A 26,225-nucleotide genomic window follows, 5' to 3' on the forward strand; every position below is an offset into this window, starting at 1 on the left:
CATATAAATGAATCGCCTTAACAAGCCATAATCGAAAAAACTATGCAACAAATCGAAGCTCAACTATTAAGGTATTGTCCACTTTGATCCAACTCTGAGACATGAAACTTTGTAGGTTATTGACCTACTGCATCACATACACATGTATGCAAGAAATACTGTAATGCCCTGTAAATCATATAGCATCGGATGCATGTTCGATTCTTCAGATTTAGGGTGTGACAAATATAAAGCACGACATACTAAAGAGATTCGCATCTATGCACCAACATCGTAAAATATATTTATATAATCACGACGTAACATGTTATATCAAGATAAATTATACTGATAGAAAGTATTTATAGCTCCTCAAGAGACTAAATTACACAAAAAAATTCAGGTGGATGTTAATGTGATACAGAAATTGAAAATTCATATAACTTCAGATGTATAAATTGTCATTAATCTATGTACAACTGCCTTTACCAGTTCCAACAGATATCTGAAACAACAAAAACCAATATCTGAATGAACTGCAATAGCACGTTAACATATACTGACCTTCACAAAGTTGAAATACCAGCCAACCCCGGCGGTCTTTTCCAGAAAATAACTTCCTGGATGAAGAAGATAGATAAACGTACTAATCTGCTTCGAGATCACAGTAAATAGGCTGCTAGAACGTCCGAGTTGCAATGGCTTCATAATATAAATAGGCATATGAAGTCATCGGACGGGAAAACATATATAAGTTTATTATAGCGATAACAACTTTGAAGCGAAAACACGGGATACCATTTATTTTTATCTTTATCGGTCAATATGTAAATGACTATATTGGAAGGAGCGAGTATGGCACGTCCTGAAACAGTATCATTTGACATTCATTGCCGCTGCCATAGTTCTCAATTTCTGAGAGATTTCTGAGAATGATGGCCTCTCTGCAGGATCAGGTCCCCAACAACTCTCCATTAGCGCTTTCCATTCGGGATCACACCATGTCGGAATTTGGGGACGCAGTGTATTGTTAACAATTCCTCCTATATATCATTGAAAGAAAAAAACATGAGTAATCCCTCAAGTAACAGAGGTTTTCTCCATCAAAACACACCTGATACTTCTGTATATAACCTCTTTTACTTGAGGTAACCGAGGTTTTCTACATAACAATTCCAATAGCAGTTTGAGCATACTCATAAAACTTTCCTGCTATATTTCTGAAACTTGTCTAATTCTTTTTTAATTCCTTTTTGGGGCGGTGATTCGCCAAAAGCATTTGTTTTACAGAAAGGGTAGGGAAGTCTCAAACTGATACAAGCAAGTAGAGGGAGATTGATTTCTCTAGCAAACAAGGTGAAAAGAAAAAACATGTATTAAGAAATGGGCACATACCTATTATTGAAGCACAATGCATATCTGCATATGGTTCATCACCAGTGAGCAACTCCCACATAACAATTCCAAAAGAATAAACATCAATCTGCATCACAGAAAATATAATGATCACTTCATGAAAGAGCACACACTAAAAGATGACTTCCACATCTAAAGACAAGACATTACCTTCTCTGTCACCTTAGTTTTTCCACTTAGGAGCTCTGGTGCCATCCAGGGTAAAGTGCCACGAACACCTCCTGAGACCAAGGTGTGTTGTTTCACCTTTGATAGGCCAAGATCACCAATCTAAAGGTAAAGAAATGTTGTGTCAGGAACTACAGATCCAATACAGTACGAGAGCTACAGCTTTACTGAGCTCAACAAATCTAAATGTCTTTTTAGCTTCAGATAATGGTACTGAAAATAGGTTCTTGTAGGTTAGTGGGTAGTTGAGTGTAGTCTTGCTTATCCTTCTATACCAGTAGTCGTAGTATTACTCTTGTAGGTTCTTGTTCCTTTGATTTCATTTACTATATATTGTCCCTTGTAATTCGTTCATCGAATTATTTTGTCAAAGTTACTGTTCCTTTTTCAGAATGCTTTGTCATGCCTTGTGTAGTATTCTGTCTTGGTTTCTTCACATCCTGTTACTTTGTTGAGCCAATGGTCTATCTATCGAAAAAAGACTATCTAGCTCCCACGGTAGGGTTAAGGTCTGTGTACACACTACCCTCTCCACTCCAGACCTCACTAGAGGAACTACACAGGATATGTTGTTGTATAATGATACTGAAATATCTAAACAACTAGGATGTGGTGCTCAAGGATATTGCCTATCAAATATGAGTATATGAGCATTCATCATACCTTGCAGACGGGTCGATGTGGATCCCGCATATTTACCAACAGATTCTCACATTTTAGATCAAAGTGAACAATGTTTTTTCCATGCAGATACTCCATACCAAAAGCAGCATCCATGGCAATAATAAGCCTTTTACGACGATCAATAGTCCTGTTAAATTTTTTTGTTAGCAAAGATATGTTGGGGATTTAGACTATCTAGAAATATTGATAATGTCCTTTAAATTAAGTAGGAAAACAATAAATCCAATTCAGAATGATACCTTCTAGATATCTGAAAAGCAAAAAGTACCTGTCCTTTTTCTGCAAGAACTGTTTCAATGATCCATTGACCATGAATTCTGTAACAGTTGCTAAAGATCCATCTGGTCCATCACGAACTACACCGTAAAAAGAAACAACATTTGGATGGTGCAGTGAACTCAATGTCAGAGCTTCCCTCCAGAAATCTGCAATCTAATGAATAGAAGAGGCCATTACGATCGGCTACAAAATCTAGACTAATTTTGGAGAATAAAGACAGAATGGAACAAAGAGGCACTATAAGCAAAGGGTAGCTTCAAATTAATTTTCACCATAAGAACTCAAAGTCACAAGTAGAAGTGGTAATACAAATTTTGACCACACTTGGCCAATGTCATTTACGTCCCTCTTTTCAACTTCTTCCTCTTATTTTCTTCCTAATTTGGGTAGAAAATGGCTAAAGTAGTGTTCAAAACTTCTGATTAGAAGGTGTACAGGTTAGAACTGGCTTTTTCCTGTCAACACTGACAATATCTACCTAATACTAGGATACAGTAAAAAAATGCAAGAAAGTATGATGAGTGTAAAGGCATTCCTCAAAAGCCCTACATTCCGGATAACAACTACCAAAATGGCTTATTCTTCCTCGCCTTTGTTTAGGATAATAATGGATCTTTATGTTTTTACTGTGTAGACATTCAAAATAAATATGATATGAAAAAGCGGTCATCTTAAAGCAGAAAATAAAGAGGGAAAGTGTCATAGTTCACTGTAATATAACTTAGTGACAGTTGAAATCAGTGCTACCTACTACATATTGATATAGTTCACGGAACAGGAATGTCTTCACAGTTCACTGCCTAAGCCAAAATTTGATTCACCTGGGGGAATATTCTTTAGATCAGACGTCAGTGTGCTTTAAGACCTCCGAGTCAAAGATTACTTTCTTAAATTACAGACAATTTAGAAAATTGTAGTAAAATTAGATTTGTCTCACAACTCGCAGTAACTTTATCTATTTTCACAGGCACTCATCCACCCTTAAAGGAACTTGGTTTATTGCCTGTTCTAAAATATTACTACTCCTTGGTAGCTCCTGAGCATCTTATCACCCGGAAACAAGTGCAATATCTAGTGCAAACAACTATATTCCACATTTGGAACAGAATTACAGACAAGAAGTTTTGAGGAAAAAAATAATATATGTATATATTATGGACATACCAGACGTTCCCTATCAGATGGCCTACCAGAAAAGCAACTGGCTTTGATTCTCTTTATAGCGACATCTGACCCCTTCCACTTTCCATGAAAAACTGATCCATATGTCCCAGAACCCAACTCCCGGATCTCCTCGAGATCTTCATTCTTGATTGTCTGTACCAAAGCAATGCATATAGTTTTATTCCAATAAGATGTACAAAACAAACAAAACCTGACAAAGTATTCACTAAAAATGAATAGAACATAAACAAATAAATGCAGAAGGTTTTTCTGTACAATTTCCTCAGGAAAATCTAAGAAGCAGCTAAGATTTATCTAGAAAAGTCTTCCCCATAATCCTAGAAGAATCACAGTTGCAATGTGAATTGAAGTGTTTCAGAACAGTGAGGGAAGAGGAGGCAAAATAAAGTGATTTTAAGAACCTGCAATCCCTTCTCGATAGCTTCTTCCTCGGCCTTTGTTGACTCAATCTTGGAGTCATTAACATTGTCATTGTCTGAATCAAATTCCAATCCCCCTTGGTCATCCTGTAAATCAACAGATTGTATTACATACAGAATAATGTCTTTTAAAACATGCATGATGCACTGATAATAATAATAATATCATAACCCTCACAGCTAACTCAGCATCATTCTCATGCGCCACTTTAGCAGTGTCATGCTCATGAGTGGAATCAGCAGTTTCTTGGACTTCGGCTTTTGCATCCTTGACACTTAGTGATGCTACCTTTTCCGCAGAAGGAATCTCATCAGATAAGGAAGTCAGCTGATCCTTTTGCGGCTTCTCGTTCTTATAAGTTACGCAAGCATCAATAGTCCCTGTATCTGCAGAAACACCTTCTTTTACAGCATTTTCCGGGCAAGTAGTCACAAGAGATACAGGGTTAAGTGGAATTGTGTCCATTAATGATTTGGTTGGACTGCTGCTGCATATATTAGAGACTTCCACCAAACCTGAAGGACATAGTTGTTCCCCTTCCTGGCGAATAATACTCTCCTTCTCGCTCGCACATATATCAGCAGTTAACCTTATTCCAGACCTACTCAACGTAGCTGGCCTATCACCAAAGAAAGGTCCAGAATCAGATTTTAACACCGGATCCTGCAGAGTTGCAATAGTCTGCATGCCACCTGGGGCCTGAATAGCTTCCACAGTATGCATGGGCTGATTTCCCTGGTTGTGAGCATTTGAGATCAAGTTTTGGGATGGTGCAAGAGAATATTCAGGAATAGAAAAACCATCAAAGACCATATTTTTCTGTGAAGAATCAAGCCAAGCATTTTGGTTTTCCATCCCAGATTGCAACCTAGGGATATTTTCCATTATGCCCCTGACAAATCCAGGACTAGCAGAACCATTGACCAGCTGTGGTGAATTACCAACCTCGTAAGAAGGACCTCCATGACTTGGGTTTTGGATATTCCTCCACAAAGAATGTGCAGGCATATTTGCTTGAGGAACCTGGTATGCCGTATCTGGTCCATAAGCATAAGGTGAATTTCCATAGCGAACTCCACGATCTTCCATAGAGGGAAGATGAATCTGAGATCCCGTGCCTACCACCTGATCATGATATACCTGACTACCAGGATCCCGTCCAGTTCGAATGTGACGAAGGTCTTCATTATTAAGACCTTGTCCCAGGACCTGATGGCCATCAACCAAATTGCTACCAGCTCCAGACGCATGGATTTGTGGTTCCTCAACTCGAGCATTTGGTTGATGCTGCACGTTCCATCCTCTTTCATGACTATGAATGTCGCCCTGGCGACTGCGAAGATCATTTTGTTCCACAGGGTAGTATGAGTGGTGCAAACTGGCATCTGTAGTCACTGGGAACATTTCTCTTTTTGGTGGGCACTCAGCACAAGGGTTTGCAACCTGGTGGAATCCATTTCCTGTATCGAGAAGGGAATGTTCTCCAGGCCTCCAAGAGGAATCAGGATGAGGCTGATTGCGCTGAAAAGTCATTCGGCAATGCTCACATATACTGTTCCCCTCGAATGCAGTAGCACCATGAAGGATGTTGCCTGGAAAGCCAGCCTTGTCTACTACAGGTCCATTCGGAAATAATAGTGCGTTATCTGTATATTGAGGCTGGTGATCATATAGGGATGGATGATTAACCTGAAGACGACTGTACTCTTCAGGCAATCTATCAAAATTTCTCTCTTGAAATTCAGGGTATGGAGAATAGTACCGCGACGAAGAAGGAGAATTAGGAAACTCTGATAATGGCCGTGGATCAAGGTATCCCGGCTGTCTAGGAGAATAGTATGCTGGACTCCACGGGGCCTCCATTTCATTATACCTCTGATTAACTGATTGTTGGGGCTGAGCTATACCCAAATGTGGTATTGTAAGGTGACGCAAATTGACCTGAGGTATAGGCACTTCGTTACTCCTCAAATTATGGAGACTACCATCAAGAGTCATCTGACTAAAGCACTGCTCTGCACCATGGAGATCATCTAATGGACCTGTAACCTGAAATTCATTATGTTGTCCCGTTCTGTAATCTGGGGATTCATTAAGGCTATTCAAAGCATCCACATACCTTCTCTCATTTTCCCTCTCATCCCCATCACAGAAATGCAAGGATCCATCTTGATCAGGGTGCAAAAACAGAAAGATCCTCAGCCTAGTAAATCCATCACCAGAATCCAACTTATCGTATTCCTCCATCATATTGACCACATCATCGTCATTCACTACAGAGACAAGAGCATCAAGATCCTCATCAGGCTGCTGATACTTCAGTACCATTGCCCCCTCATAGATCTCCCTCATTTTAGCCATGAGTTCCTCATAAGAAATATCACGCGGAACACACACTATTCTTGTCTCACCACCCACATACCGAAGCTTCCCATCCTGTGGCCTGGGCAATATACTTCCAGAGAAACTACACAAAAACTTAACACGTGATGTATCATCGTTAGAACTAGAAACCGAACCAGGGTTGGTCATTGTGGGACTATCCATGGAGTGTTACAAAGCTTGCTGCTCTCTCACTTAGCAGTCAGAATCCGAACGTTCTGAGTTAGTATCAGAACTCATAATACTCCAAAAATCACACCTCAAAAACACCCAAATTCAGCTACTTGAAAATTCGAGCAAGTTAACAACCATGTCCACCAAGAATCATCAATAGCCTAGAAATATTCACCAAATACTTCAAATTCAAGAATTCTCCCAACAAAATAAAACTAAACAGAATTCAACAGATAAAAATCACCAATCTTCAGCTCAAGTCAATCCAAGAACACATCAAATACTAAGCCAACAAATCAAAACTCTGCAAACCCTATTTAGCAATAAATCAAAAACCCAAATGAGCATTACACATCAGTACCAAATAAATTCACAAGATACTTCATATATAACTCAAACGATTCATTCCCAAAACCCAAAAAAATCCAAACTTTCAGCTCAAACAATCCAAAAAAGCTCCAAATATTAAACAAACAATTCAACAACCTCACACCCCATTAACTAAATGAATCAAATAAACATGAAAAAACAGTAAAATTACCTTATAAAGAAAATGCCATTCTTGAATTCTGATTTCAACCAAAGCTTCCAACTTTTCAAGAATCTTCCAATTCCAGAAAAAACCCACCAAAATTCAAGCTTTCGTGTATTAAATCTCCTATAAAAGACTCTAAAAATCGAATCTTTAATGACTAAGTACCCAAAAATCCCACAAAAATAACAAATAGATATAGAAACAAATTAAAAACTAGTTATTTGTTACCATAAAAGCTTGTGGAAATTGAAAGCATAAGGCTATAGGTATGGAATCTAGCAATTAGAGAGAAATGAGAGAAGATGAAGGCGCCATGGCTGAGAAGATTGATGCTTTGCTCTGTGTAAATTGGTGGGGTGGTAGGGTGGGGGTGTTTAGGGGGTGGGGTGATGCCAGGTAGAAGGACACTTGGCAAATTTTGAGTACATGGAATCGAGGCATCAATTTATCTTTGATTTAGGTATATACTCTTCACTTGCTATGTCATATATGTAAGGGATGAAGGAATAAACACGACCAAAAATACTGAGAGGTCTCGGGTTTGAATTTCTATGTTGAAAATAATCAATTGGGAGAGGTATTGACATTGTGTTTGAGTTTCTATGCTAGAATAATTAATTAGGAAAGGTTTGAGTTTGAATTTCTATATTGAAAATAACCAATTAACAGAGGTTTCAGGTTCGAGTTCCTATGCTAAAAACAATCAATTGGGAGAGGTTCCGAGCTCAAGTTTGAACTATGTTCAAAATAACCATCTAGGAGAGGATTCAGGTTCGAGTTTTCGCGCTAAAAACAATCAATTATGTGAGATTTCGAGTTTGAGTTTCTATGTTGAAAATAACCAATTAGGGAGAGGATTCAGGTTTGAGTACAATGCTAAAACAATCAATCAAGAAAGGTCTCGAGCTCAAGTTTCTATGTTGAAAATAACCAGCTAGGAGAGGATTCAGGTTCGAGTTTCTATGCTAAAAACAATTAATCATGTGAGGTTTCGAGTTTGAGCTTCTATGTTGAAAATAACCAATTAGGAGAGGTTTCAGGTTCGAGTTCCATGCTAAAAACAATCAATCATGAGAGGTCTCAAGTTCGAGTTTCTATGATGAAAATAACCAACTAGGAGAGGTTTCATGTTTAAGTTTCTATGCTAAAAATAATCAATTATGTGAAGTTTTGAGTTTGAGTTTCTATGTTAAAAACAACCAATTAGGAGAGGTTTCAGGTTCGAGTTCTATGCTTAAAAATAATTAATTATGGAGGTCTTGAGTTCGAGTTCCTTTGCTGAAGTGAGATCCAAAGAATGAACTTATAGCGGTTAGCTTCTGTTACTAAATAATACTCCTTCTGTCTCATATCAGTTGATCATCTTACTAAAAGTAGTTATCTCATACTATTAGTTGATTACCTTACTAAATCATGAAATCATTAATTAAATTTTTCCTATATTACCCTTGCCAATAATTCTTTTCAAAGTGTTCATATTTGTTTGTAAAATTCTTGAATAGTTTTTAAGGGTGATTTAGTAAAATTATTTCTTATTTATGATTTCTTAATATTGCGTGTAAAAAGAAAATTGATCAACTAATATGAAATAGAGGCAATAACTATTTGGCATTTTGAGCGTATAAATTTTTTTATCAAAGATTATTTTTTAAAATACTCAGTTTGCCCAATAGATAATTAGATTAATTAAAGGTTCTATACGAGTATTCAACGTTAGATAAAAAAAAATTTGAAATTTCAATATGAATATTATACACTGAATAAAAAGTTGTATTATATGTATGTAATGAAGGAATAAACACGATCAATACTGCTAAAAATTTCAAATTTGAATTTTGAATATTACTATTTTTGTGGCTTAAATGACTTTATATAGTGAACAATCAAATTAATCAAAGTTTTAATATGAATATCTAACGTTACATTGAGACTTTATTAAAAATTATTATCGAATAGGGACTGAAAAATTAGAGAAAAGGAATAACTAACATAGGCACTATGGAGGGTCCAAAATAAATTTGGTGAATATGTTTTTTAACTTTTTTGGGAATTTTCTTTAAGAAAGTACAACAAAAGTTGTCTTCAATTGAGATTCTATTTTTTGAAAAAACAAAAAGTGCTTCAAACAAACATTTAACATTCTTTCTTTTTAGGGCTATTAGCACTTTTAATCCTTCAAATATTAATAAATTCAATTTTTTATTCGTGTAATTTTTATTAAGCATTTTGTGACGTTTATGATGAAAGACGGGTTGATAAGGACAATTCAAGCAAGATTGACAGATTTCTAAATTGACAAATTTCTAAAAATGAGGTGGATATTATATTTTAGATGAATCTCATTTCGAAATGGAAAAAGAATATAAACTTTAGGCTTAAGTCATCTACGGCCGCTTAAAGTTGTCCGCAGATTTCACTTGAACACTTCAATTAGGGCTTATACCTATTGAACACCTTATTTATTCAAAAATCATTCGAGACATAAAATGTTGACAGGGCAAAAAAAGTGTGTTCCACACTCCTTGAGCGCGTATAGCAATTAATAATCATATTTTTTTCTTTTTTTTGTTTTCCAACTTATATACTTAATTTTTTTTTAAAATAATAACAAAAATAAAATGAAAAGGCCCTGTCTTCTTCTTCACTACTGTGCGCATTGGTCGGTTCGGTTTGATTTTATGTGTTATTGGTTCGGTTTATCAGTTTTCGGTTTGTAAATACGTCAAACCGATAACCAAACCAATAACATATTTCTTATCGGTTTTTGGTTAATCGGTTTATGGTACTTAATGATTCGGTTTTCGGTTTAACCAATAAGAAAATACTCATAGATATTATATACACGATAAAAAAAAATTCATATAAACCATATGATTTTTTCAGCATTTGGCATGAAAGTAATAATCATAAAAGTAACAATCATTTTTCTTGCAAGTTTAGACACTAGACACATTCAAAGGAAAAAGTGTGAAAGTAACAATCGTTTAACCATTAACAAAAATCATAAAATAGGAAACCGAACCAATAACCCAATAATTTTTTTTACAAAACCGTTTAAAAACTATTAGCTCAATAACCCAATATCAATAAATCAATAGTATTTTTTTCGATTCGATTTATTGGTTAAATCGGTTTTTGCACACCCCTATTCTTCACTGCAACCATCCTCTAGGCTCTAAGTACGTCTACCTCTCTTTCTCTCACCCTTTTTTATTCTTCTTTTGTTTTTACCTCATTTTTTAAAGTTATTATTATATAGATCAAAATCTCAAATATTCCAGTAAAGCTCCATTTTTTTTATAAAAATAATATGAGTTGATTATTTTTCAGCAAAACTCGTTATTTTTATTTAGATAAAAGAAATTAAAATCAAAATGGGTGAAAAGCTTTGAAATGGCAGCAAATTTTGATGAAAAAGAAGAAGAGGGGTAGGGGCGGGGGTGTGTTGATTGAAAATAACTTGTTTTTTAAAAAAAAAAAGAAATTTATCTAATTGCCATGTGTCATCATTTTATTGGTCTATCTGCTATATATTTGTGTTTGAGACACACACACTTCTGTCTTTCAACATATTTTAATTTTGTGTTTTATAGATATAAATTTGTCAAGATTAAAGTGTTCAATAGGTACTGACCCCAGTTAAGATATCTAACTGAAATATGCGGACAACTTTAAGATATCGTATATGACTTAAACCCTAAACTTTATAAGATACCATCAAAATTCACATGGTACATGTGTTTTTAAGCATCAATATGATACCACTTGAAAGACAAATTCGTGTGAATCTAAACTTAAAAGCGAATAATAATAACTTTTCTTAAAAAAATTTGTAAATGAAAAGCAAAACAAATTGGGAATACTAAGCCAAATAGACAATCAATATGAAGCATTAACATAAAAAATAAACAAAGCTTTGAAGACTATATATATCCTCTATATTTTATTGATATATGTGTATTACTATGTAAAAATATCTTGTAGTTGTACTATGTGTTTTAATATTTGTATTTCACTTTTTTTTTTGTTTCTCATTTGGTCTTTAAAACTCGTATTAGAGTCTCAATTACTCCCTCTGTCCCATTTTATGTGGCACCATTTTCTTTTTGGTCAGTCCAAAAAAAAATGTCACATTTCCTTATATGGTAAGTTTATAAAGGTACAATTCCTCTTTTATCTTTGCTGGTCCCACTTAATCTTAAAATAATACTCCAATATATTTATGAGGAGAGAGAAAAAAGAGTCTACTTTTTAAAGGGCAATTTGATAAACATTTTAAAGTTTTCATTTATTTCTTAAACTCCGTGCCCGGTCAAATATTGCCACATAAAATGAGACGGAGAAAGTAAATAAAATTAAGTATTGCAGGATCTATTCATAGGTAGCACTCCTAACCGAATATTTGGAAATGTTTATATAGTACATCACCTTCAACATACTTATTCAAAAACAATTGTTTATTGATAAAATTAAACCAATTTCAATACTTAAAAGTGTTTTTAATATTTTATACTTATCCATTACTTTTAATCCACCGACTTAATCAAACTCACATATAGTTGTGTCAAATGTCAATTGATAATGCTTCTCGTGTGACATGCTAGTGCATATCTTAATACAAGTCAATATAGTCCGTCAGATCTATCTCAATTTATGTGACAATATTCGAATTTAGTAAGTCAAGCAAAAAGAAGAAGAGAAAAGGGTCTGAAAAATACTTTAATTTTGACCGAAATTGTTGTTACGATACCAAACTTTGGAAATGACCTTTTACATACCTCTGTACTATTTAATAGTGTATTTTAAAGGTATATATGTGTCTACGTGGACATCATAAATATTGCATCATTTTAAATAGTAATGTGTCCACGGGGCACATATATACCTCTAAAATATACTATTAAATAGTGCAGGGGATAAAAGGTCTTCCATAAAGTTTGGTATCGTAACAGCAATTTCGGCCAAAGTTGGAGTATTTTTCAAACCTTTTTCCAACAAAAAAAAATGATCGTGATTTTTTTTCTATACCTTTTAAATAATTTAAATTATTAATTATTATTTCACTTACAACATTTTTTTTACATAACTATCAAACTATATATATTAATTTTTAAATTTAAAAATGCTAATAACGTTCGAATAATGCCCAGACATTCCAAAAGAAAAACTTTAATTATTGAAGTATGTATTATCATTTATGTGATGTGTTTGTCTAAAGTGGTTTCATTTTTATACTTTTATGATGTGTGTTTTGTGTTTTTGTGCCTATCATATACTAAGAGAATATGATTCCTCTTGTTGGTCATAAATATACAATAATGAGACATATAATTATATTTCAAAGTAGAGGGATACACTATAATTAAAAAAGAAAGAAAAAATTCATAGATTTATTTTTTAGGTTTTTATTATTAAGTTACTAAGTACACTTTTGATATTAGTCTTTTTACAAATTTAGTAAAAAGAAACTAAGAGAAGTGGATGAAAATAATAATTAAATCGTGATTCGTTATAGTGTTAAATCATTTTTTTTTAAAAATAGATGTCACGTTTGCCTTAGGCCCATTTCTCACATACGTGAGCCAAGTTTTTTACAAGTTCAATAAAGATTAATTGAAAAAGGTTAAAGATATCCTTAAAGTATGTGAAATGAATAAAAATGTTCTATGTTTATTGTTTGATCCAGAAATGTTTTTACCGTTAATACTTTAGTCTAAAATTGCTCTTGTTAGACCAAAATATTGACGGCAAGGACAGTTTTAGGCCAAACTATATGAAGGATATTTTATTCACTTCACATAATTTAAGGACATCGATACTATTGACAATTAAATATAATCCAGGACGCTACCAACAAGGTGATTCCACCCCTGGCTCTATGATATTCTTCTCATTGAAAGTACCCCCTCTTATTGACCAGTTAAACTTCATACGAAAAACTTTTGAAAGCTCTTGAAAATGTCTTGTAGTAGGAGGATCGTGATGGAGTGGTAAGTACTCTTTCAAACCTTAACAAAGGTCTCGGGTTTGAGTCCCCCTTATTACGGAGTCACCTTTATTAGAGAGATTACGGTAATGTTCTCCTTTGCTTCTTGGGAAAAAAATATTTAATGTAATATTCATTTTAGCAAACAAAATTAATTATGTAAAGTCAACATTGTAAGAGCAACTTTAATGCTACCAAAGTGAAGTACAACTATTAAAATACAAAGTACAACACATATATGCATAATTCATATATTGTAACTAGTTAAACATTACTCTTGCATTATTAATAATCTATCTCTATCTATATGTATTAATTATATTATGTATATATAAGAAGCACCATCAGTTCATCAAATCACAACACAATAAGTTAGTTCCAAAAAAAATATGGCTAAAAAGAATGAAATTATTCCATTGATGACAATTATGGTGATGCTAATTTTGATCTCTAATTCAAAATTAGTATATAGTAAATTGGATGAATATTGTTTTAAGGAGTGTATTAGAGGATGCCAAGGTCAAAAACCTGATTGTTATTTAGTTTGTGAAAAAACATGTGAGGATGCTAGTCAAATATTGAACTATTGCAATCTTGATTGTTCAATTAACAAATGTGCAAGTTTAATCAAAGGTATCTTCCTCTTCTTATTTTCAACTTCTTCTAGGGATTTTTTTAGCTTTGATTACCTTTTTTAAGAATCGGGGATCTATCGAAAAACAGGTCTCTATCATAATAAAGATAAAGATAAGGTCTACGTATATCTCATCCTTCTCAGATTCTCACTTGTGAAATTACACAAATGTTTATGTATGTTGTTGTTGTTGATTTAGGGTTTTGTTAGATCGATTTTATGATTTAATATAAATTTTATTCGGGTCATGTGTTTTTTATGCCACAAGATCGATTAAGAATAAACTCAATGTCTAGGGTACGATTAAGAGATCGGTTTTATGTTGTCGATCCATTACAAATGTTTATTTAGCCATATGATCCTTTCATAGGAGATCAGATCTGTGTCGGAAAGTCTCACTTTTGGGGGGTTAAGACTTCATTCTCAGGGTTCGAACTCAAGAACTTTAATTAGAGATGGAGTAATATTTACTACTCTACCACAACTATTGATGGTTAAAATCATATATTATTTTCAACGATCTTTCAATCTTAAATAGATCTTAAGGATTCTCAATACCTGGTAGAGATAGATTTTAATTTATGGTGCATTACAACAAATATTCTTGGAGTCATGTGGTGCTCTTCTTATCGATCGTAAGATAAAATATCAGAGTATGTTCATAGAATATATTTTTTCTATTCAGCTTAGAACGGATCGTATGAGATCATTTCCTCCTTGTCGTATTTTTTTAATTATTATTTAGTTTTCCTCCGATTTTTTACTAACATTTATTTTACATATTTATATGCAGATGACAAACAATGGAAAGGTTGCATAAATGATTGTTCCAACAATTACTGCAAAAATTAGAGCTTAGAGGATATATATAGTCTTCAAAGTTTTATTTTATGATTATAGTTTTTGTAAAAATAAATAAATTAATCTATGAAATTATGGCTAGCATTTCAATGATATATGTTTTCAATTGACTCTATACTCAGATTAATATTCCCAATTTATTTTTCCTTTTTTCTAAAAGAAATTAAGAAAAATTGAAGTGGTATTTTGCAGTTAGAAAATATCATAAATGAAAATTTTAATTAAATCATGATTCTTTGTAATGTTAAATCATTAAAAATAGATCAAATTAGAAAGGTTGATTAAAACATTAATTAAATCGTGATCATTATAATGTTAAATCATATTACTCCATAACAATAATTAAATGCAATCTCCTCCATAACAAATTAGTCAAATAAGTAGGTACCATACACTAAATGCTTCTTAAAAAATAATTAAATGCAATCTCCTCCATAACAAATTAGACAAATTTGATTATTTACACTTGTAATATCAATAATGTGTCTCTCTCTCTCAATATATATATATATATATATATATATTAAAGAAGCGCCATCAGATCATCAAATCATAAAACAATAAATTAGTTCAAAATAAAATATGGCTTAAAAGATTGAAATTATTTCATTGATTACAACTATGTTGATGCAAATTTTGATCTCTAATTCAAAGTTAGTATATTGTAAATTGGATGAATATTGTTATAGAGGATGTCATAAAATATGTAGTGGTACTCCACTGAATAATTGCAATCTTGATTGTTCAATTCACAAATGTGCAAGTTTAATCAAAAGTATACATTTATTTTTCAACTTTTTTAAGGACTTTGAATAAATTATAATGATTTTTATGATTCGTTATAAATTATTATTTTTTAATTAAATGATGGATCAGTAGATCTAAAAAGTATAATTAGATTGATCTGTTCGTAAATTCTATAACTTTGTCCCGACCTTGTATATATCTAGGAAGGAAGGATATAAGTTTTGTGAGATCGATTTTATGACCTATTATAAATGTTATTTGAGTCATGGGGCATTTTTCACTCGCAAGGTCGATTGATAAGAATAAACATAATTGGGGTTAGGAAATCGATTTTATATTGATCCATTACAATTGTTTGTTTAGCCCCTTTCCTAGGGGATCGATAAACAAAATATAAGAGATTTTTATATGGTTATTTCTTCGCTCTTTTTTTTAAAAAAAAATTATTTATCTGATGTCTGGTACATTCACTTTGGATTCTCTGATTAATTTGAATTTGTGCTAAAAGTTAAATTTTTTGGGGTAAAGAGTTCTTAATTACCAAAGATGACTCTCTTCTCACGACTCGAAATTGAGATTTTTAGTTTAAAATGAAAAAAATATTTCCCACTCTATCACAAGTATTGGTGGTTAAGATCATTTTTTTTCTAACTTTTTTTTTGGATTTGAATAGATCTTAAAGAATTTTTGATATCTCGGGAATATCATTTTTACAGCCTGTTATAAATGTTCGTCCAGTCTTGTACATAATGTTTTTCATAGGAGATCGGTAAAAATAAATTCAACGAAACGATAAACAAAACATAGGACTACGTTCTTTTTAGAATGATGTTTTCTATTCAGCTTATGACTGATCGTATGAGATCATTTCCTCCTCATCCTATCTTTATTATTATTATTATTATTTAATTTTCCTTTTAGTTTACTACTTACATATTTATTTTATGTATTTATTTGCTTCGTCCAAATAACAAACAATGGAAAAATTGCTCGACTGATTGTTCCAACAATTATAGCAAAAATTAGAGCATAGAGGAAACTATTGCCAACATTTCAATAATACAAGTGTTTCTAGAATCTAAATTTAGATTAATATTCAATAAAAAATATATTTAAAAAAAAAAAAAATTAAGAAAATTTGAAGTGGCATTTTGAAGTTAGAAAATATTATAAAATGAAAATTTTAATTTAACCGTAATTCTTTATAATGTTATAAATTCATTAAAAATACAAAAAAAAAAATCATAAATAGCACATTCTATTTTTGCAAAAACAAAAGATTGAGATTTTTCTATATTTGAAGATGTAGTAATGTTAGATTTCAAAATGTAATAAAATATATGTAACAACATGCATAAAATATCTCATCCTTATTGAAAATGTGAATATAATAACTGATTGTAAGTTTGTAACTATATGTATGTGTATGTAGGGTCAACTGTATATGTACGTATATGTGGTCAACTGTATGTGTGGATAGTGATGTGTAGAGTTTTTAGATACACAAACACATGTATAGGTATATATATGCTACAAAATTACAAAACTTTACTATGTTATGTAATTTTCTTCAAAGTAAGACTATATAAAATTAAAGAATAGTATATGATTGTCGATTGCTAATTCAAATAATTTTTACATAATAAATTATAGGGTTTTTTTTTTTACTGAAAATACGTATTTCTCACGTTACATTTAAATAAAAGCTATAAATTTTTTAAAAATGCTTTTATATATTTACTTGTATGTTGCATTTTTTTTTAAATATAGTCGCCTCACCTATCATTCATATAAAATATTTTTAAAAAATTATTCGAAATATTTATATGCAAGACTTTGAAGTTTAAACTATGTATATCAATTCGTTCGGTATGCGAATTGGGACGATATTTTTATATGTAAAACTCAAATTCGAGACCTCTAGTTAAGTAAACTGTGAACCACTCACTCCAATTTATGACTAATCTTCTCTTTAAGTAAATAAATCAAATCATTTCAATCTAGCTACATCTTATAATTATATTTTCAAATCTATATTAATTATATAATAGATTTATTGCTCTTACAAATATGTCAACTGTTTAAATAATTATCCTTTAATTTCCATAATATGTATATAACAGATTTGTTGCTCTTATTACAAATATGTCAATTATTTAAATATATATCCTAAAATAATCATGTGATGATATGTATATACCAAAGTTATTGCTTTTCCAAATATATCAACTGTTTTAAATATATATCCTTTAATTTCCACATATATATAAATAATAATAGATTTGATGCTCTTACAAATATGTTGACTGTTTAAATAAATATCCTTTAATTCTCATATATATGATATATACCCAAAAAAAGTCAATTATTTTAAATACATTTAATTTAATTTCCATATAAGAAGATAGTGGTAATATAATGCAAGATCAACAACAACTATATAAGTCACATATAATTAGTGACTCAAATCTATATATTATAGGGCACCCAAAAACATAAAGTGAGAACAAACAAGTTAACAAAAAAAATATATGGCAAATATTATTTCATTTATGAAATTAATGGTGATGCTCATTTTGATCTCTAATTCACAATTTGTTAATTGTAAATTGGATCAAAAATGTTTTAGGGAATGTATTAAAGCATGTTTCCAAAATCCTGGGTGTTATATATCATGTGGAAGAGAATGTCAAGTTTCTTCTCTTAATAATGTTTTTTCTCCAATGGATTATTGCAATCTTGGTTGTTCAATTGACAAGTGTGCAAGTTTAATCAAAGGTACATTCTTTTTTTCAATTTTTTTGGAGTTTGAATAGATTTTTATGTTCCGTTACGAATGTTCTTTTAGTTAAGAAGATCGATAAGTAGAATGTATGAGATCTTTGTCTGATATTTTTTTAGTTAAGTCGTAACTGATCACAGGAGATCATTTTCTCTTTGGGATTAACGTGTGGCGTGTCATTTCTTTCTCTGATATAGATCTTAAAGAATTTTCAATATTTGGGGAGGTTATGTTTTATGACTAGCTATAAATGTTATTTGGTTATATGATAGGGGCAGATCTATAGTATGGGCTATGGTTCATGTGAGTTCAGTATTTTTTGTTCGAACTCTATATTTATTTTTTTGTTTTTTGTGTATTTAATGGACCTTTTAGACCACGGTCAAAAAAATTCTTTTGAATAAATTAAATTTTTCTATGAGAAACAATAGATCATGGTACGTTGTCTAGAAGGATAACTTTTCAAGTGTTATATTTGCACAATTTATAAGAAAATTGGGACAAAATCTAATTATTGGCCTAAAAATGAAACGTTAGCAACTTAGCATAAATCAACCTTTAATTTGATATTGTTGTAGAAATTCATCAGCTTCAAGTTTTAGATTTGTCTATAAGTGGATTAATCATTTTCGTTTATTCAAATTGTAATGGATCATATCTTGAAATTATTTTTTATCTTTCTTATTATTACTTTTTTTTCTTTCAAATTCATTAACATATTTATTTTGTACAGATGACAAACAATGGAAAGGTTGCATGAAGGATTGTTTTGGCCATTATTGCAGAATTGGAGGTTAGAAGATAAATTAGAATATTAATTAATTAATGTGATATCATTAATTAATGTTGTGAATGAAAAACTACTCATAATGTCATCTTTTCTATATAATAGATGTTTTTCTTGAATCTCTATTTAAATTAATTAGAAGATAGTATTTTCTTTCTATATTTGAGTAAAATGTTGATTTCGCTATTCTATTGTTTCAAATCCATAAAATTTAAATCATGAATCCTTTCTAACTAGTGAACCAAAATTAATTCTTTGTTTCCGAGACTCAAAATCAAAGCTTCGGGTTGAGGGAGAGGAATCTCATAGGTACAAAGTAGAAAAGAAAAAAGAAAAAAATCCCCTGAAGATTTACTTGGTCGAAATAATCTTTTAGGTCACAAATTTATCGACATCAAATTTGTAAAAAGAACTAAAAGTTGGTAAAAGGGAAGGATCAGTCAATATGTTATAACTAGCCAATAAATGGCTAAAATATGATAAATTAACATAACTAGCTGTCCGCAGAAAAAGATAGCCGATAAATATATGATATATGTATAATTAGTGTATACAATATGCATATATTGAATAACAAGTAGCTAGTAACTTCAAATATTTTTGATCGAGCGATCAGATATGTAACTTCCCCTAAAGAATAACTAAACCATAAACTAAAAATAAACAAAATTTTACTCCTAAGATTTTTTCTTCTTTGTTTCCAAGAAGAGGTCCTCTTTAATTTTACCAAGTCTATTCACTACATCTTTCATATTTACCCTCTCTTCTTGTCTTTCTTTTGTGCATTCCAAAGCCAACTCCATCATACTAAATATGAAAATCTCATTTTCTCCAAATAAAATATTTTCATCAACAACTGTCTTCAAAGAACTTGGAAATGATTCACTGACCCATTGCCTCAAGTTCATGTTTTCATTGAAAAACTCATTTGTTGGTCTTCTTCTTGTCAATATCTCTATTAACATTATACCATAACTATAAACATCACCACTCGTGGACACTATTCCCTCTGAGCCATATTCTAAAAACACAAAAAGGAAAGGAAATTAATATGTTATAACGAATTAAACATATATTCTATACTATCAGTAGATATAAGTTAAATCCAGTTGATTCTACCCTAATCTATTAAGGGGTGGACTTTTCTAAGTTCAAGTTTTTTTTTTTTGAGTGGGTCCCCAATAGCACTTGTAGGATAAGTATAAAAGTGGGTCCGGTCTAATTAAAAAGATAATTCTAACAAAAAAAAAAGAACTAAGCTAGAACTTTTCAAGATTAATAGGAAGCGAGGAATCTATTAATAATAGTTTCATGTTGCTACGATCTATATGGAAGGGCAGTTTAGTTGATACAACCAATAAAGGGGCAAAGAGAAGCCCTCTTGCTACTAAGAAAGTGAACGGTCAGCTCAAAGGTTCAAGACTTAGCCTAGCGTTAGATTCAGGCATAGTAAGTAGCACCGAAATCAACTTAATTGACCAATATTCTATTTTTCAGAGAGAAGAATGACCAAAAATATGCCTTATATAAGGTAGAGTAGTCAGAGAAGAATTGTTTACCTGGTGCAATGTAGCCAATAGTGCCCAATGTGTTAGTTTGTGCCATGGAGTTGTTTTCACCTAAAATCTTTGAAATGCCAAAATCACCAACATGTGCCACCAAGTCAGCATCTAATAAAACATTTTGAGGCTTCAAGTCACAATGGACTATAGGTGTATCATAACAATAGTGAAGATATTCCAATGCCATTGCAACATCAAGCATTATGCTAACTCTTTGAAACATGTCTAAGACTTGATGTTCCTTATCATACAACCAACTTTCAAGGCTTCCATTTGGCATATACTCGAGAATGATGGCTCTAACGTATTGATTGGAACATGTAGTGATCACCTTGACAAGATTTCTATGTTTAATGCTTCTCATCACTTCACATTCGGTATCAAACCTCTTGCATCCTTCCTCATTTTGCATATTTAGAACCTTTATCGCGACCATTGTTCCGTTAGCCAATATGCCCTTGTAAACAGAACCAGAACCTCCTGAACCAATCATGTTAGAGCCACTGAAACTATCCGTTGCTTGTTGAAGTTCACGGTATGTGATCAACTGGTGTGTTGTGATTTCTGTTAACTCTTGATCATGGTCTTGAAGTTTTGTTCTTCTTGATCTTCGCTTAATCCATACGAACAGAACAACAAATATGAGGAGAATTGATGCAATCACAGGAATGACAACTACTAGCACATGTTTTCTAGACTTTGATCGTTTCGTTGCACTATTCGTAGCACATTGAGAAACTTCTGATATAGGTTTTCCACATAAACCTCTATTTCCAACAAAAGATTGAGAAGAAGAGTTTGCAAACACACCACTAGAAGGTATTTCACCTTCTAAATGGTTGTAGGAAAGATTGATTTCATTAAGGAACTGAAGTTTTTCTAAGGACTTTGGGATGTTTCCTGATAACTCATTTGAAGATAAATCCAAGAACTTCAAACTTAACAAACTGCCAAATGATGAAGGAATTGCACTCCGTAACGAGTTGTTTGAGAGTGAAAGATACCTCAGGCCTATAAGGTCTCCAAATGTACTTGGAATCACACCGGAAAGTTGGTTGCTTGAAAAATCTATACCTTCAATAGATTTCAATTTTCCAATGTCAATAGGAAGTTCCCCTTGTATTGAATTTCGCGTCACGTTTAGAAAAATCAGGCTATCCATTTCCCATAGACTTGAAGGTAGGCTTGAGGTGAACTTATTGAAGCCAAATGAAAGCCTTTGCAGCCTAGTGAGTTTTCCAATGCAACTTGGAATAGCCCCAGAGAGCTCGTTTTCGTGTAGAAATGTATCTCCCAAGTTTACCAAGTCACATATTTCCTCTGGAATTGAACCTTGTAGCTTGTTTTTGCTTAGATAAAGCCTCTGAAGTTGCTTTAGCTCACCAATCTCTGGTGGAATGGTTCCTGTCAATTGGTTACCGTTCAAGACTAGCGATAACATGCTGCTTATATTGCCTACTCCTCTTGGAATTTGTCCATTTATCTGACCATTCTCTATGTTAAACATTTCAATAGTAGACGAAAGATTACTAACCGAATCAGGCAAGACGCCATTCAAAGGGTTGTTAGCCAATATCAGGAACTGCAGCCTCCTACAATCCACCAAAGAGTTCAAAAATCCAAGCTCTTGTTGTCCTGGTTCATTTGTAAGCTGATTACCACCAAGATTCAAGAACTCGAGCTGGCGTAGATTTCCCAAATCACTTGGAACTATGCCTGTGAACAAGTTATAGGACAACTCTAGCTCAATAAGGTTAGAAGCATTTGTGATATACATTGGGATTTCTCCTTCAAGTTGATTATCAGGCAAGAAAATTCCTTTAAGGTTTGGAAGTTTAAGTCCAAGAGTGGTTGGAATTCGCCCTGAGAGATCGTTATCACTGAAAGCAATGTACTCCAAAGAAGATATATTGAAGATAGATTCAGGTATTACACCAGTAAGATTATTGAAATCAAATCCCAACATCTTCAAGTTCGGTAAATTTCCTAATTCTTTAGGAATTGTACCACTTATATGGTTGTTCACACAACCAAGAAATTGCAATGTGGAAATATTACTCAATGAAAGTGGAATTGTACCACTTATTGCATTCTGAGTTATATAAAAACTCTCAAGCCTTGATAAACAACCAATATTTCTCGGAATTTGACCTGTTAAATTGTTGTAAGACAGAACAAGAGTTCTTAGCTTACTGAATTGACAAAGTCTTGAAGGAATCTCACCGATGATTCGATTATAACTAAGGTCTATAACTTCAAGATTCATCACACCCTTCATTTCATCAACCAAGAATGAACCAGAAAGACTATTGTTAACCAAATACACAGCACGTAACGACGACATGCTGAAGATCAATCCAGGGATTGAACCTGAAAACTGATTATGTGACAAATCTAACTCAACAAGTTGGCTTAGATTCCCAATCTCAGTAGGAATTTTACCACTAAATCTATTTCCATCTAACCTCAATCTCTCTAACTTTGTAATGTTACCAACAAAAGGATGAAGAGTTCCTTCTAGTTGATTGTTATGAACATCAATGACTTCCAAAAGAGGCAAATTTCCAAGTTCATAAGGAAGAGTGCCTTGAAAAATGTTGTTACTAAAGTTAAGTTTAGTAAGAAAGGATAAGTTAGCTATTGATGGTGAAATTTTGCCTTGAAGATTCATGTTTGGGAGATTTAAAGCTATGACTCTTTGGTTTTGTGGATTACAAGTGATACCAAACCAAGAGCAAAATGAAGTATTTGATGTCCAATTCTTGGAAAGGAAAGAAGAGTTATTTGTAATGAGTTGTTTAAAAGATAACAAAGTTTCCATGTCTGTTTCATTTGTGGAATTTGCATATAGGGAAAAAATTGATTCTTGAAATACTAATAAGATAAGGAAAAGAACATAGCTTTTCTCCATCTTGTCAAGGATTTTTTTTTTCTCAAGAAATTCGTGATTTGAACCAGACAGAACAACTTCTCAAATGGTTTAACAAATCCACTTACTCTTTGAATTACAAGCAAACAGACAAAAATAAGAAGATGCTATTGTTAAAGGAGACTAGAAAGTACTTATTTCAATATGTATAATAATCAAGCTATTTATAAACAATTTGTAATAATTGCTATGTTCTTTTGTCGTCTTTTTTTCCAATGGGAATTAAGAAAATGTTGTGAGATGTTCATGTTTGACCAAAGATTACTCCCTCCGTTTTAATTTATATGAGTTAGTTTGATTTGACATGGAGTTTAGAAAAAAGAAAAAGACTTTTGAAATTTGTGGTCTAAAATAAATGATAGATATTTGTGTGATTAGAAATCATTTTATTAAGTGTAAAATGGTCATTTTAAAGTTAAATTGTTGTTAAATATAGAAATATGTCTTTTTTTTTTAAACTGATCAAAAAGGAAAGTAAACCTTATAAATTGGGACAGAGAGAGTATAACTTTGAAGTAGATACCGCCAAAGAATGTGGTGGGAAGAATAGGATTTCTCTACCCTTAATCAAAGGTCTCGATTTTGAGCTTTAGGTATGGATAAAAAAATCTTGGTAGAGTGTTTTCCTTTGCATGAATTTAAATTAGTTGGATCCTAATGCGAATATCAGATACCGTATGAAAAATAAAAAAAAAATTTGACTTTATAGTAGATAGGAACTTGATTATTAATGATTTCAAATAATGAGAAAGGTTTAAAATCCTTTGAAAGTGTGAACCTTAATCAGTCAAAATCAAGGAAACCAGCAAATATGACAAAATTCAGTGTAAATGTCAATATTACTGTATACTCTTTACACGTTAAAAGTTCCAACGTTTTACTCTTGGAAAGTAAGTGTGTAGAATACTAATTTTTTTCTAATCAAAGTTGGAGAAAAAAAAATTATTTTTGCAGTCAGTCTAATTTATTTTTTTAAGGTAATTTGATATATTTATTATGGATAAATACCTGAAGTTATCTTAAACAAAACAAGTGACTTTGTGATCGTATGAGAAATCAATTTTGAACGTTTAACTCATTAGGAAAATGGAAACGCGATACTTTATATTTTTGTCTAATCATTTATAAAATGGTAAATAAATGGCTCAAATTGGATGAAGAATAGTCTTCCTAATACACCAACTTCCAACCAACATTATATTGACATTAGTGTCGACAAAACAAAATAAAGATATCAAATGTTATTAATAAGTCAAAGGATTCGTAGATCGATTTGATGTAAACAACTGATATTGATGGTTTTAATTTCACCAAGAATATTCAACTTTGATTTAATATAGCGCGAATTTCTCATTTGTGTTATATGTATGTATTACACACATTTATATGTATAATGTTATACAAGCAGAAGGAATGGACACATCTAAGAATGAATACTTTAGTGTTAATCTTTCTTGTGAGTTTCCAATTTTGTCATGTAATATTTGTTTAACTTTGAATTCTGCAATCATTTCGAAATGAGTTTAAGTTATATACACCGTTAACGTAAAGAATTTTTCATATGACATGAACAAAGTCAAACAAAATTCAACTGTACATGTGATAATAGTTGAATAGGTGAACATTTTCAAATGACTTCTTATACACTACATAATGTGGTTCAAAGAAATGCAGGAGGGGGACTGGGAACTGGTATCGCGTTTTCCTTCGTTCCTGGATGACATGGTTTGTAGTAATCCGTATACCAAAAGGCGCGACAACAATGAAGGAAAAAAACTTCATGACAGAGCCTCGGCCATAAGTGAGCGATGCTTCTGTTGCTGTTCATAAAGGTCGCGGAAGATGCTGTATTTGGCATCGTGGTACTTCGTCACTTTCACGTCTTGAGACGGATGAACAACCTGCCATCAACCGCATGAGAAACCATAAGAACAATATGGCACAATGAACCTTAACAGGAAAGACATTTTTCAAAGAGGTAGCAGCCAAGTTTAGTTCCATCGTGGAGATAAAAGATAAAATTACTAGATCTGGTGTATGGCACCAAGAAGGGTGGCGGTGGAGGAGAGAAAACGGGGTGTCTTTCCATTAGGTCATCGGGAAGAAGTAAACACAAGAACGAAGCCAGCCTCTCTAAGCAAGTAACATGAAAATGCAGTAAAAGACTCCGCGGAACATTTAATCTGTTGTCCCAACGAGATCTAAACACAAGGAATTTTTATTTTCTATGATTTCTGCATCAGGGTGTGGTTGGTATAGTTCCTAAAAGAGACGAGTTTGCCCAAATCGACCAACCACAGAGAGGTAAAGTCAGAGCCAATGAATTTTAAAAGTTAAAAATGTAAAAGCATGAGCAAACTGCAAGAGAGAGAGAATGGACAAAAAATAAATGAATGTTCTAAAAGGTAAAAACAGAACTCACGGCACTAGGGGTGTGTTTGGTATGAAGGAAAACATTTTCTGGACAAATCAACTCATTTTCCTCAAATTCAAGGAAAATGACTTCCCTTCGAAAATCAAGGAAAACATTTTCCAAAACTTTCCACCAATTTCAAATTACAACTTTTTTGTTGAAAAAAAAAAAAATTTTGATGAAAAAGTAAATTTAAAGCTTATTTTAAAAAAATATTTTTCAACTTCAATTTTTTTATCCCACCCCCCTCCCTCCAGCCCCCTACCACCCCCACCACCACCCCTAAAAAGAAATAAATTAAA

The 26,225-nt window shown here is 32.3% G+C and overlaps 3 protein-coding genes across 4 annotated transcripts in view; all 3 read right to left on the reverse strand.

Moving 5' to 3' along the window:
• Positions 1 to 389: 389 nt before the first annotated feature.
• On the reverse strand, positions 390 to 7,672 carry LOC102606190 (serine/threonine-protein kinase ppk1). 2 transcript variants are annotated; one of them, XM_006366117.2, is made up of 10 exons: positions 7,451 to 7,672; positions 7,229 to 7,357; positions 4,309 to 6,848; positions 4,113 to 4,217; positions 3,691 to 3,843; positions 2,516 to 2,679; positions 2,227 to 2,374; positions 1,546 to 1,665; positions 1,375 to 1,462; positions 390 to 1,022 (listed from the first exon to the last, which is right to left on the reverse strand). In XM_006366117.2, the coding sequence occupies exons 3-10, from the start codon at positions 6,676 to 6,678 to the stop codon at positions 856 to 858; spliced, it is 3,315 nt and encodes a 1,104-aa protein (XP_006366179.1). In that variant the 5' UTR covers positions 6,679 to 6,848; positions 7,229 to 7,357; positions 7,451 to 7,672; the 3' UTR covers positions 390 to 855. The 2 variants fall into 2 exon arrangements, with proteins under 2 accessions (XP_006366179.1, XP_006366178.1); XM_006366116.2 differs by having other exon boundaries at positions 7,229 to 7,672.
• An 11,830-nt stretch (positions 7,673 to 19,502) lies between these two features.
• Positions 19,503 to 23,623, reverse strand: LOC102578416 (probable LRR receptor-like serine/threonine-protein kinase At3g47570). Its single transcript, XM_006366118.2, has 2 exons — positions 20,579 to 23,623; positions 19,503 to 20,040 (listed from the first exon to the last, which is right to left on the reverse strand). Exons 1-2 carry the CDS (start codon positions 23,490 to 23,492, stop codon positions 19,697 to 19,699), a joined length of 3,258 nt encoding a protein of 1,085 aa, XP_006366180.1. The 5' UTR covers positions 23,493 to 23,623; the 3' UTR covers positions 19,503 to 19,696.
• A 1,422-nt stretch (positions 23,624 to 25,045) lies between these two features.
• The window catches only part of LOC102578760 (FGGY carbohydrate kinase domain-containing protein), an 11,364-nt gene continuing 10,184 nt past the window's right edge, over positions 25,046 to 26,225 (reverse strand). The window contains exon 15 of the mRNA XM_006366119.2: positions 25,046 to 25,411. Coding sequence (XP_006366181.2) covers positions 25,289 to 25,411 — 123 coding nt within the window. The 3' untranslated portion in view covers positions 25,046 to 25,288. The remainder of the gene's footprint in view (positions 25,412 to 26,225) is intronic.

This window comes from Solanum tuberosum, unplaced genomic scaffold (genome assembly GCF_000226075.1).
Source record: "Solanum tuberosum cultivar DM 1-3 516 R44 unplaced genomic scaffold, SolTub_3.0 scf00613, whole genome shotgun sequence".
Classification (NCBI taxonomy): domain Eukaryota; kingdom Viridiplantae; phylum Streptophyta; class Magnoliopsida; order Solanales; family Solanaceae; genus Solanum; species Solanum tuberosum.

Excerpts from the sequence above, each read along its gene's own strand:
- LOC102606190 (XM_006366117.2), bottom strand. The coding sequence starts at position 6,678 with ATGGATAGTCCCACAATGACCAACCCTGGTTCGGTTTCTAGTTCTAAC. Across the intron at positions 2,375-2,515 it reads TTCTTGCAGAAAAAGGACAG|GACTATTGATCGTCGTAAAA; the intron begins GTACTTTTTGCT and ends AAAATTTAACAG. Across the intron at positions 1,463-1,545 it reads AAACTAAGGTGACAGAGAAG|ATTGATGTTTATTCTTTTGG; the intron begins GTAATGTCTTGT and ends TCTGTGATGCAG.
- LOC102578416 (XM_006366118.2), bottom strand. The coding sequence starts at position 23,492 with ATGGAGAAAAGCTATGTTCTTTTCCTTATCTTATTAGTATTTCAAGAA. Across the intron at positions 20,041-20,578 it reads TATTGGCTACATTGCACCAG|AATATGGCTCAGAGGGAATA; the intron begins GTAAACAATTCT and ends TTGTGTTTTTAG.